Source organism: Silurus meridionalis, chromosome 4 (assembly GCF_014805685.1).
Source record: "Silurus meridionalis isolate SWU-2019-XX chromosome 4, ASM1480568v1, whole genome shotgun sequence".
NCBI classification, from domain to species: Eukaryota; Metazoa; Chordata; class Actinopteri; order Siluriformes; family Siluridae; genus Silurus; species Silurus meridionalis.
In genome coordinates, this window is record NC_060887.1 from 36,399,999 (window position 1) to 36,414,148 (window position 14,150).

At 35.9% G+C, this 14,150-nt stretch overlaps 1 protein-coding gene across 1 annotated transcript in view; it reads left to right on the top strand.

Annotated features, from left to right (window-relative positions):
* Positions 1-2,510: 2,510 nt before the first annotated feature.
* Positions 2,511-14,150, top strand: part of trpc1 (transient receptor potential cation channel, subfamily C, member 1) — a 43,402-nt gene continuing 31,762 nt past the window's right edge. The window contains exons 1-3 of the mRNA XM_046848515.1: positions 2,511-3,164; positions 7,599-7,753; positions 11,959-12,060. Coding sequence (XP_046704471.1) covers positions 2,993-3,164; positions 7,599-7,753; positions 11,959-12,060 — 429 coding nt within the window. The 5' untranslated portion in view covers positions 2,511-2,992. The remainder of the gene's footprint in view (positions 3,165-7,598; positions 7,754-11,958; positions 12,061-14,150) is intronic.

The following is a 14,150-nucleotide window of genomic DNA, read 5'->3' on the forward strand; positions in this document are numbered from 1 at the left end:
TAGGCTCTGAGCTGAGCATCATGTCTGGGTTTAGGCTCTGAGCTGAGCATCATGTCTGGGTTTAGTCTCTGAGCTGAGCATCATGTCTGGGTTTAGCTCTGAGCTGAGCATCATGTCTGGGTTTAGCTCTGAGCTGAGCATCATGTCTGGGTTTAGTCTCTGAGCTGAGCATCATGTCTGGGTTTAGTCTGAGCTGAGCATCATGTCTGGGTTTAGTCTCTGAGCTGAGCATCATGTCTGGGTTTAGTCTCTGAGCTGAGCATCATGTCTGGGTTTAGGTTCTGAGCTGAGGAAATCCTCAGGATTGAGTGAAGATGTTCATCAGTGAGACTCCTGAGTTGTGTTTTGTTCACCTTCATTAAAGAGAACAGTTACACACACAGATATGTGCTGGTGAACACAGAGAGGATTTGAGCAGTTTGGGCACAGAGTTGGTGCAGTGTGTCGAGGAGGAAACATGGAAACTGTGCAGCACACACAGAGACGTACTTTGATTTGAGCGTGTCTCTACACTGAAGTTCAATCAGCTCCATTTGGAGGTTGGTTGGTGCGCTTTTTAAGTCAATCACAAACGGATTACTGAGCAGATCAAATCTGCATTTCTGGGATTCAAAGTCGATAAATCTCCGGGTAAATTCAGCGCTGAGTGCGCGGAGTTTTTCAGCGGTCTCAACTGACGTGCAACGCACTAACAAAGCATTCTGAGATTTGTAGTATTAGCGGTGTAGGCGCTACTGGCGGGCAGCTCTAATACACATTTGATATGATCTCGCGGGCCAAAAATAATTACTCCGCGGGCCAGATTTGAGTTTGACACCCCTGATGTACGGTATCGCTTTGTGGCAATATTCCAACATTAGTTCTGTGTGCAAAGTGTTAGAGGATGTTTTTTGAGGGGGGTAAATTTTCAAAATGATAATATAATTACAATATAACAAAAATAATTAGCTTCATTGTCATATGTTCATTATTAGAACTATAGTCAAGGTTAATGTATGTAGACGTGTTGGGGATGTAGACGTGTTGGGGAAGTAGACGTGTTGGGGTTGTAGATGTTTTGGGGATGTAGACGTGTTGGGGATGTAGACGTGTTGGGGATGTAGACGTGTTGGGGGATGTAGACGTGTTGGTGTATGTAGACGTGTTTGGGATGTAGACTAGACGTGTTGGGGATGTAGACGTGTTGGGGATGTAGACGTGTTGGTGTATGTAGACGCGTTGGGGATGTAGACGTGTTGGTGGATGTAGACGTGTTGGGGATGTAGACGTGTTGGTGTATGTAGACGTGTTGGGAAAGTAGACGTGTTGGGGATGTAAACGTGTTGGGGATGTAGACGTGTTGGGGATGTAGACGTGTTGGTGTATGTAGACGTGTTGGGAAAGTAGACGTGTTGGGGATGTAGACGTGTTGGTGTATGTAGACGTGTTGGGAAAGTAGACGTGTTGGGGATGTAAACGTGTTGGGGATGTAGACGTGTTGGGGATCTGCTTTTTAAAAATGTCAAATTTAATTTTATTTCTGATTAAAGTTACAAAATGATAAAAAGAAAAGAAAGATTATTTTCCATTGCACTGCACATAAGTCTGTTATTGTTTCATTTGATTGTTATTTCTTTTACAAGTTTCATCCAACCTTACTGAGTACTGAGTTACCTGCTACTGGGGGAAAGTAGGTTTCCTACTAATATTACAACTAAAATGGCTTTGAAATATGATGATGGTGATGAAGGTGATGATCTTTTTGGCTTCTCATTGTTTCATTGAAATGCCTTTATAATTTTGAAACAGGAAACACATCACACTTAAACTCCTCGATGTACAGTATAGTTGAATTATATAAATAATAAGAAATATATCAATAATTAGAAAATAATCATGAAAGATATTTTAGTCATTGTAAAATAAACCATTTTCAGTGGTAGTATAAAACATTTGGTGAAAATCCATCGCAGGAACAACTTCATCTTCTGAACCCTGAAGTGACACAGCGCCATCTTCTGGAAACATCCGACATTTTGTAACAATAACCGATTCACCTTTATAAAAGAAATGCCGGATGTTTCCAGAAGATGGCGCTGTGTCACTGTATGTTATTATTCAGTGCAATATTAATGTATTTGGCCTTTTTTTAATTGTATTATATCTTTAAATTATTATTTTTTTTACCGTAACATGTTTTATTTTACAATTTCTAAAATATCATTCATAATTCCTAATGTTGCAGAATAATTGATAGTCATTTAACCTGAACCTGCATGAGACACAGTGAAGACTTTTCACCAACTAAAAACATTTAGAGAAAACAAAATATATATTTTTTTACATTTGTATTATTACTTAATTAATTATTATTAATGTGCTTTTTGTATTATTATTTACTTAAATTACATTTATATAAATTAGCTGGTGGCATTTTTTACAATAATGTTTAATTTTCGATGTATAAATAAATAAAACAGAGAAGAATGCATGAACATATTGTGATGGTGTAATGGAGCGAAACCCACACTATGAGATTATGCAATATCCCTGTTCGTAGCGCGTGTGAGGGTTGCCAGAACGTGCAATTCTAAGTAATAGTGTGCACAAACCACGCAATCTGGCGGCTCGATCTGTCCGCTGTGCGCCCAGGTGGCCTGTTTCGCGCATGCGCAGTTGTGAGCGTCAGTCCCATCAGCACCAGAATATCCTGAGCATCAGTGCGGCGGAAATCTTCTGCGTGTGTTTCCCTTTGGGATTTTTAATCAGAATATAAATATTCATATTCATTATTCATTATGGACAATAATATGATGTATGTTTGAGTAAGTGACCGGGAATATTCCAAGAAATAACATCTGGAGATTATTGCGTATTATTTTAGTTTCAGATCAGTCGGAGAGCGCGTTGGGGTTTTTTTTTTGTTGTTTGTTTTCTTTTTCTTTTTTTTCTTCAAACTCATCCTGTCACACGGCTCACGACGGGGGCTTCAGGCGCGCGGCCGCCCGGTGGGATGCGCCTCGGCCTCGGCGTGCTGTCGTATCCGCTCCCCGTGCTGATGGCGGCGCTGTACCGGGGCCCGCACACCGCCTCTCCGCGCTCCCACCTGGCGCTCAAGGACGTGCGAGAGGTTCAGGAGGAGACCACGCTGGATGAGAAGCTCTTCTTGTTGGCCTGCGAGAAGGGTAGGTCTGACTCCCTGAGCCTCTGTGACACACACACACACACACACACACACACACACACACACACATACACACACACGTTTTTTTTTATCCCCATGAGGACCTTCTGGTTCATAATGCAGTTAATTACCGCTATCTAACCCTGACTCAAAACTCAAAACTCAAAGGGAACCATTTAAATACTTTAAATATATATATGTGTGTGTGTGTGTGTGTGTGTGTGTGTGTGTATGTATATGTTAAATGTGTATGTGTATGTGTATGTATATGTTAAAACCTTCAGTGCAACACACATTTATTAACAACGTCCTTTTTTTTTACTTCGGATATAAAAAATAAAAAATAAAAATAAACTCCACCGAAAAAAATAATAGATTTGTTTTACTGATGCGCTTGTTTTCATTTGTTTTCAAATCGAGCACCAAAATCCGCTATGATAGACATATCCGTCAATTAAACCCGTCCGTGTGGAAACATAGCAAAAGTTGTCCTGATGATTTGCGTAATTTAAAACACCGTAATTACTGTAGAAGAATATTTTTTTTGTCTTCAGGCTCCATGTTGAGTTCGGTTTCACTGATAATAAACATACATTCGCATGAAGCGTCCATATTTGTCCATGCGCATGTTAATTATAGTATTGAAAACTTGAAAAGTATTAATTTAAGGTACCTGTAGAACAGATCGAAATCTGTGATTAAGTTGCGATTAACCGTGAGTTAACTCGTGACGATTATGCGAATAATCGCGATTAAATAAATAAATTAAAACAATTAATAATTTAATTTCAATTTTTCTTCTTATGGGGATCAGACAAAAATCCTCAATGCTCCTCTTCTTGTCGGGACACATGGTTAAGAAGCGTATCTGAAACTAAAATCCACCAAAATACACACACAGGTTTGACTTATCCTTATAAAGACCTCATAACACAATTAATTACCCCTTTTTCTTACCCTGACCCTAATAAGACCTTGGTCTTGTTGTTTTAAAGACCCTGTATATTTATTTTATTTCTTTTCCATTTTTGTTCTTATAAGGATCAGCCAAATGTCATCTAAAGCTTTAACCTGTCAAATATTTGTATTTTTGTGGGGACATGTGGCTAAAAGATTTCTAAAACTTAGAAAAATGCCCTTATGAGGACCCTCTAGTTCATAACACAGTTCATTCTTCATTATTCATAGGGAACCCTTTATATCTTAATTGCTGTTGTTGTGTAAAACCCTGCATATTTATTTTGTTTCATTTGTTTCAACTATTCTAGTTGGGACATATGGCTGAAAAAGATTTATTTAAAACTTAAATCCACCAGAATACACACACACCTACCCACACACACACACACACACACACAGGTTGTTTATCCCTGTTGTTAAACAGCGAATTAGCTGTAGTCTGTCTAAACTTTTAATGAACCAGAACCTTTGGGTGGTCTTCTAAGGATAGCTAAGTTCCCCCAAGTTTATGTTCTAAAACCTACAATAAAAAATAGATATAACACACAGAGAGACAACCACACACAACTGCTGTATAATCCTCATATGGTCCTTTAGTTAAACCCGCTTAGCTTTTTGCGGCTTTGTGGTTTAGTTCTGTGTCCATTCCTATCGGTATGACGTCTTCAACTGCTCAAGGTTACAAGGATCCGCTGATGGATTTCAGCAGGATATAATCATCAGGATATTTTCTTGGCCATGACAATCCTTTTTGTGTTATTGTATCTGTATATTTTAAGTTGTTTTGTTGAAATATTTATGTATTGTAAAGAGGTGAATTATATTTCACAACAGGTCAGCAGTCAGGTCTTAAAGTCGATGTGTTAAAAGCAGGAAAAAATAGCTGAATGTAAGGATCTGAGCCCACGGGCCCAAAGGTTGACAATTAGACAATTGGGTCAGAGTATCTCCAAAACAGTAGGTCTTGAGGTATTTTTCATGCTATGCAGATGCTGGAATCTACCAAAAATGCTCCAAGGGAGGAGAACCCATAAAGATATAAACAAACACAACTGCTATAAAATCCTCATGAGGTCCTTCAATTCACAGTTACTAATGCAGCTGGTTATAAGCTACATAGATCTAATCCTAACCTTAACCTCAAAAAGCTTCTATTAGTTCTTTCAGTTTCTTTCTATTTTTCAGCAAAAGCTGATTTTTCTTTGTGTTTGCTGATTGAAAAATATTTTCTCCTTGTAGGATAGGAAAAGTGGTCCGTTCTGATCTTGTCTCGACATTGGCCGAGGAAATTGTTTTGTACTTTCTCCAGATTTTATTTAAATTATATTTATTATATATGTATATGTTCACATGTCTTAATATTCTTGTGAGAATGTTTTTACCCAAACTCAAAAGTGTCAGATATTCTTATCCATGTAGGAAAAAAGTCAATTAAGTAGTGTGGACTGGGGAAACTGGGATATTCAAGAACATTCAGTCACGTGACAAAGCCATCACGTGACCTATTTAACTCAAAACAAACAAGATGGTGGACGATGCTGTACTGCAGTTTTTTCTTTCATATCCAGTTTGCCCTCATAGCCAGACTTTACAGTTTCTTCCTACAAATGATCAGACTAATTAACAGATATTATAGGGGGCGCTGTTGAGCAGCGTGACTTAGATTTGATTTGTTTGCCGCTAGTTTTGTCTTCATGTTGGCAAATTAAATTGAAACATTTTTATCTCAATTTCCTTAATATCAAATTTTCCCATATTTTCTACTTTCCGTCAGGAACTGAAAACTGCTGCTAAATTACCACATGTTTACATTTAAAGTATTTATTATTATATAGAAATGTCCTTGTGTACTGGTCGGTGCTGCACTGTCACTGAGTTATAGACTCATTGTAGTGTGTTTTATTGTTTGCACACATATCAGTTCGTTTTCATGTATCATGTATATTTTATGCTGTTTTATGGAACCTTCGCCCTGTTTGTTTGTAAAAATGACAGTAAAGGCCCTTTGACTTGACTTAATAGCATTGTTAAAGATGGATGTATCTGTGTACAACCAAAATTCTTTTAAAAGTGGATGAAATCGTAAATTAACTCCTGACAGGGAGACGAGTCTTATGTTTTTATGGATGTGTGGTTTGGTGACATGAGCATTTTCAGATGTTTCACCGTGGATAAGAGAAAGAGTTCATTCATTTATTATTTATTGGACCAAATCGATCCAGATTAATGTGTAAGTAATCTCAGCCGGTCCCCATAAAGCTTTTAAAAATAACACTAAAACACACTGCAATTTGCAATGTAAATGTATACTGTATACACAATTAAATAGTTTAAATAGTTCAATGGCATCAGTCATCAGGGTTTGTTCTTGTGTATAGATCGTATATAATAAATTTTTTCATGAAACAGAATTAGAAAATTTTTATGTGACTAAAAATGAAATTGTTCATTGTTTAATAATCCGAATAATACCTCATGAACTGATAACCGTGTGAAAATCTTCCCCTTTACATTTATGTTTATCCTGCTCTGTTTTGAAACTGCACTGAATGGATGCAAGCAGGAAGAGACGTTGATACAAAACCATGTTCCAGCCTGTAATGACTTTAGATGGATGTTGTTGAGTATGCAGCTTTATTTACACTGCTGTCCTGGGATGGTTATAATGGTGCAGTAAGAGGAAATGTAATTTGTATTCCTTGTTGGGAAATGAAGAGCCATGTTAGTACAGTCTGGATTTTTGTTTACAGTTCACTTGCAGTATATCCATGTTGTGAGTCAGTTAGGTAATAAATGAAAAAAAGCCAAATCAGTTTCTGTAACTCCTGTCACGTGACAGTAAATATATTAAAATATGCCATTGTTCCTCTCATTTAGGATAAAATATTTAAAGGTAAATAAATATATTACATATTACTCATATTATTAAATAACATATCACTCTGTAATCTTATTAACTAATGCAGATAAATATATTTTCAACTAAATCATTAAAACCTATTGTACAATATGAAACAATTAATTTTATAGTACAGTAGAGTAAATCCCTAATACAGCTATTCAGGGGCCTCTAATGAGAGTCATGAATCGATTCCTGATTTTTTCCTAAAGACATTTTTTTCCCTTTAATTTCCCTTCTTATACATGACATGGCATCTCTGTTCTACTCCGTTCTAATAAAACAGCCATGCCATGTTATTTGTTGTTCTAACCTGATGTTACGTTGTGCAGATAAGAGTGAAATGTCTTCCTGACCATATAAAGGAAAGCTAAGTCTGGCTCAGGGAAGAATATCTGTCCTTTTATATGCCGGTGTGTTTATGCCAAGACAGGCTCTGGACTCTTGCATGTCATATTTAAAACTGTTTCCAGTATACACTTGATACATTCGTTTACATTATTCACCAATAAATTAATAGTTCAATCAGAGAAATGTGTGTGTGTGTGTGTGTGTGTGTGTGTGTGTGTGATGAAGGTGATTTCTACATGGTGAAGAAGCTGCTGGAGGAAAAACCCCATGGTGAGCTGAACATCAACTGCGTGGACGTGTTGGGGAGAGACGCAGTCACCATTGCCATCGAGAATGAGAACCTGGACATCCTGCAGCTGCTCCTGGACCACGGATGCCAGGTGAAGTCCCTGTTATTTGCATAATTATAGTCGATTTTGTGAAATGTGTGTATCGAAATAAAATCCTCTGCTGCTGCCTCCTCCTCTGCTTTTTTAAATGAAACGAAAGGAAATTCTGTCATTCTGCAAAGATTGAATCATAACATGAGTGCTTTGCTGGAAAACTGTCATTACTGCTGTCATCACATGGCTCAGTTTTGTCTCCAGTACTTTTGGCATGTATGCTTCAACTTTTCAGGGTTACAAGAATCTCGCTGATGGACTTGCAATTTATATACATTTTCAGAAGGATATAATTGTCAGGATATTGGCCATGGCCATGGCAATCCTTTTTGCGTTATTATGCCTGTATGGTTTGGATTGTTGTCTTGTTGAAACGTTCATCTTCTCACGGATTTACTTTCTTGTTAAATTAAGTTCTCCTCTAATAAACTTATCAGCAATAACATACCAGCTTCAACATAAAAAACACTGAGAGGTGAAGTGAATAATGATAATTATGTAATTACAGTCACACAGTCATTGTGACAGACAGGTGCCAGACTGTGTAGGCTCTTATACACAAATAAAAGAACTTCATACACTGACCAGACATAACATTATGGCATTATAACATTAGGACCGGTGAGTGAATAACACTGATTATCTCTTCATCATGGCACCTGTTAGTGTGTGGGATATATTAGGCAGCAAGTGAAAATTTTGTCCTCAAATTTGACGTGTTATAAGAAGGAAAAATGGGCAAGCATAAAGATTTTGACAAGAGCCAAATTGTGATGTCTAGACACTGCAGCTCTTGTGGGATGTTCCTGGTCTGCAGTGGTCAGTATCTATCAAAAATGCTCCAAGGAAGGAACATTGGTGAACCGGTGACAGGGTCGTGGGGGACGAGGATCATTGATGCACGTTAGGAGCGAAGGCTGGTCTGTGTTGTCCGATCCAACAGTTTCTTCACCAAACCCACCTATCACTCCAAGCAGCTCTCCTACCTACTAACCACCCTCAGCTGTCACTCATCAACCACCACCCTATATAACCTCCATTCTCCCACCAACTCATTGTCCGTTCTACAGTTTAGGCTGATGAATCTTGTCGGACTACCCAAGCTACAGACATTATATTTCTGGTTTGATTTACTATTGTTTAAGTTCTCTCTGTTTAAGTTCTACAAACTCTCTCTCTCTCTTCATAGCATTCACCAGGTGTAGTCAAACCTGGAGTTTATGATTGGTTTGCTGTTTTCTGCTATTTGATCTTTGTTGTCCATTAAAAACCTTTGTGATTTGCACTTTGGTTTCCGGCACGTTCTTCCGCCTGACAATATGTTATATACAGTCATGGCCAAAATTGTTTCTGGAATTGTTTTTCCAGAAAATCAAGTATTTCTCACAGAAAAGTATTGCATTAACACGTTTTGCTATACACATGTTTATTCCCTTTGTGTGTATTGGAACAAAATAAAAAAATGGAGAAAAAAAAGCAAATTTGACATAATGTCACACAAAACTCCAAAAATGGGCTGGACAAAATTGTTGGCACCCTTAACTTAATATTTGGTTGCACACCCTTTGGAAAAAATAACTGAAATCAGTCACTTCCAGACCAGACTTTGTTACTGTACACCACTGATAAAAATCGACAGAACAAGATTCAGTATATATGTTTTATATATATATATATATATATATATATATATATATATATATATATATATATATATATATATATATACAGTACAGACCAAAAGTTTGGACACACCTTCTCATTCAAAGAGTTTTCTTTATTTTCATGACTATGAAAATTGTAGAGTCACACTGAAGGCATCAGAACTATGAATTAACACATGGAATTATATACATAACAAAAAAGTGAACTGAAAATATGTCATATTGTAGGTTCTTCAAAGTAGGCATCAAGAGAATGCCAAGAGTGTGCAAAGCAGTAATCTAAGCAAAATGGCATATTTTTTCAGTTGTTTCACACTTTTTATGTATATAATTCCACATGTGTTAATTCATAGTTTTGATGCCTTCAGTGTGACTCTACAATTTTCATAGTCATGAAAATAAAGAAAACTCTTTAAATGAGAAGGTGTGTCCAAACTTTGGTCTGTACTGTATATATATATATATATATATATATATATATATATATATATATATATATATATATATATATATAAAAGTGTATTTTTGTGTATAAATGTGGTTTAAATGGTGTTTAACATCAGTAAAAGCAGAGAAACCACTAATCATGTAAATAATATTCACCCTATAGAGTCACAAATGTTTTAAATATACACACCCGTTTATAAGGTTAATATTGATGCTTCTGCCTGAGATGATGTATGCAGGTGGTGCAGCTGTGGCTGCACTGAAAGGATACTTGCTGACTTGTCATGCTGGAACGTCTGTGTGTGTCTGTGTTCAATGATATGCAAAATTTGGCACATGACAGTCAGACATGCAGGATTTTCTTTCAGACACAGATAAACACTGTACTGAAAAATATTGTACTGATAATTCAGCATGCAATTAAATTGAATTTTTATTAGTGTAGCGCTTTTAACAATGGAAACTGTCACAGAGCAGGTTTATATTAAAATAAAAATTATTAAAAGTATTAAACATTAAATTCGTTAGTTTATCAATAACGAGGGTGTAAGAGGTTCCGAGTGGTGGTGTGAAAAAACTCCTCCTTGTCTGGGTGACATCCAGATATTCACTCATTAGAGTTCACACATCGATCATTTTTGCGGTTATCAACTATCCACTATTGTACAGTTCACTATTATAACTGTTCACACGACTGCAGCACTACGCCATCGTAGCAGAACTGTTTATATTAGTTACAGTCCAAATCCATCTTCATGACTCCTAAGTGGAACCATCCACAGTAATCTAATGGATCTTTAGGCTGTTCTTGTAGAGCCACCCTCAGCAGCAGCGAATTCATCCAGAAATAGAACATCAGGCAGGTCCAGAGAGCAGCAAGGAGACAGGATCAGTAGGATCTCAGGAGCATTTTGTGTGTGTCATAAATGACTTCTATCTCACAGTAAAATCTCCCTTTTTAGTCCTTAAGGTTTCTTCCTCATACCATCTCAGGGAGGTTTTTTTTGACACAGTCACCACTGGCTCGCTTATTAGAGACAAACTTGCAATTATAACAGAGACAATGAGTTGAGACAATGTCCATTGTTAAAAGCGCTCTAAAAATAAAAATGAATTGAATAAAAATCCTGATAGAGAACACAAAGGCTGTAATCTTGTAGTTCAGCTGGTGCTGTTTTACTCCTGAAATCATGCACTCATTTATTTTAGTTCAATTGATTTTAAATTGAATTTGGTGTAGACTGTCAGGGTTCCACCATTCTATCTTTTTATGTCCATGTCTCCCTTTTAGACGTCACCAGTGTGTGTGTCATCACTAATAACTGTTTTTAATCCCCCAGTATATTAAAGTTCCTCTCATGTCTCATTTCCTTGCTTGGACTTTGTGTTATCTAGCCAGCCATGGATAGTCTCATTGTTTTTGATCTTGTGTTTTCACCCATGTGTTTGCATTCTGTACATGCAATTTTTGTATATCTGTATTGTATTTTTATACACACCATCTCTTTAAAAAAAATAAATAAATACATTTCGTGAATTTCTGTTAGAACCCTCAGGTCGCTAATTAGTAATCAGTGAGTGACAAGGAAAAGTTTTGATTATAAAAATAGATTTAAAAGTTATATATATATTTTATTTTATATATTTTTTAGTTGGGTGAGAAGAAAACAAATACGTAAAATGATGTATAGCTGATGATAAAAGTGTATTTTTGTGTATAAATGTGGTTTAAATGGTGTTTAACATCAGTAAAAGCAGAGAAACCACTAATCATGTAAATAATATTCACCCTATAGAGTCACAAATGTTTTAAATATACACACCCATTTATTGAAATCTGTAAACAGGTTACAAGGCACTAGTGACTGAGAATATAATTATTGTACACTGTTGTATCAGTTTAAACAACTGCACTGTTTTCTTCTTTTTATTGCAAGTTTGTATACAGAAAATGTTATACCCAAATGCAGACAACAACACTAAAGTTTATGGGCCATATTGAAGTCTTTGTTGTGCAGTTCATTAAATGTAGCTGTATATTTTATGCTCCAATGATCCTGAGCTTGAGTCGTGAACTTTGTGTGTTTACAGACGACAGATGCTCTTTTGGTGGCCATCGATTCGGAAGTGGTAGGAGCTGTTGATATTCTTCTCAACCACCGACCCAGACGATCCTCCAAACCTTCTATTGCGGTCAGTTTTCATGGTTATTTCGGCCTCACACCTAAAAAAAGATTTAAATATTAAATTAAGTTATTAAAGAGTTTGTCAGCAGCTGCATGCATACTTACTCTGAATTAAAGCTAGCCAAGGGTTTTTTTGTTTTGTTTTAAATGATAAAATTTTTTAATTATTATATTTATATTTATTAAAATGTCATATCATTTATTAAAATTGTTTATTATCAGTAATTTTATATATATATATATATATATATATATATATATATATATATATATATATAAGCATCATGTCAAAGAATGTTTTGTAAATATATCATCTAGATGTGTATATTGTATGTATGTGTTTTTATTACTGTGTGTATATATATATATATATATATATATATATATATATATATATATATATATATATATATATATATATACAGTACAGACCAAAAGTTTGGACACACCTTCTTATTCAAAGAGTTTTCTTTATTTTCATGACTATGAAAATTGTAGATTCACACTGAAGGCATCAAAACTATGAATTAACACATGTGGAATTATATATGGAATTATATACATAACAAAAAAGTGTGAAACAACTGAAAAATGTCATATTGTAGGTTCTTCAAAGTAGCCACCTTTTGCTTTGATTACTGCTTTGCACACTCCTGGCATTCTCTTGATGAGCTTCAAGAGGTAGTCACCTGAAATGGTCTTCCAACAGTCTTGAAGGAGTTCCCCGAGAGATGCTTGGCACTTGTTGGCCCTTTTGCCTTCACTCTGCGGTCCAGCTCACCCCTAAACCATCTCGATTGGGTTCAGGTCATTCAGGTCAAGTAATTCAAATGTCCTACGCATTGCTGTCACACAAATTCTTTTCTCATAACGCAATGCATTTCTAAAATGTCCTGAAACATCTACGTATGCAACAGACCATAATCAAGGTCTTTATGGCACATTAGTTTTGCGATATTCTTCAGCCATTACAGCGAATAGCTTTTAGTTCCATTAATAAACAGCAATGATATTGGCCATTCCTAAGTGCTTTTCCAGTTGAGTGATTGTGTATTAGTTTATGTCCAATGCCATGTTAGGCATGTAGTATTATTATAATGCTAGCTCTGTTTTCTTTGGTGTGCAGACATTTCGAAAATGTAAATAACTAATACATCACTCAAGACTACACTGAACGACACACTTTGCATCTAAAAAAAAAACGATTCACTCATTTCAAACGAGTCTTTAATGTGACTCTGAAAAACAAATAGTCTCAAAGAGTGATTCAGACATTTTCAACAGTGTCGCAAAAATCTACATAGGGTATGTTACAGAAATAGAATTGGGTAGTTTACCTCTCAAATCTTCTAGTCTGAATCGTTTGTTCTTTTATTACGTGACTCCCATATACACTATGCAGTTATATATACATATATACATTATTGAAACTATAGTCAAGACATGTTGGGGATCTGCCTTTTAAAAATTTAACATTTTATAAAATTTCTTATCAAAGGAACAAAATGAACTAAATAACTCAAAAAAGGATTCGTTCATTCTGACAAACAAGATTTAAAAAAACAAGTCACTAAATGATCTGCTCTTCACGTCACTAAAGAACACAAGATAAAAAATAAGTAGCACAAATGAATTGGATTTTGATTGGAAATTGTCCATATAATGAGCAGTTATTTGTGTAAAAGGTTTCAATTAAGTAGTTCGTTTGAGAGAGAGAGAGTGTGTGTGTGTGTGTGTGTGTGTGTGTGTGTGTGTGTGTGTGTGTGTGTGAGTCCATTGATTTTTTGTAATTAAGGAGGCGAAAAGCTTTTGGGAAGAAACAGTTGCACAATCTATGAGGGCCTGAATGCTTTGGTACCTTTTGGTACTTAGATGGCAGGAGGGTGAAAAGTGTGTGTTAGGTGTGTTTTGGCCTTAAGGATGCAGTAATGCAATAATGTTTTAATATATATTTTATATCATACCTGGGTATATTATATTCCTATTTACTGCATTTCACAGACACCCTTATCTAGAGCAACTTATCTTATTATCTTATTTTTATAACTTTGTGGTGCTGGGATTTAAACTGATGACATTTCAATCAGACGTCCAACA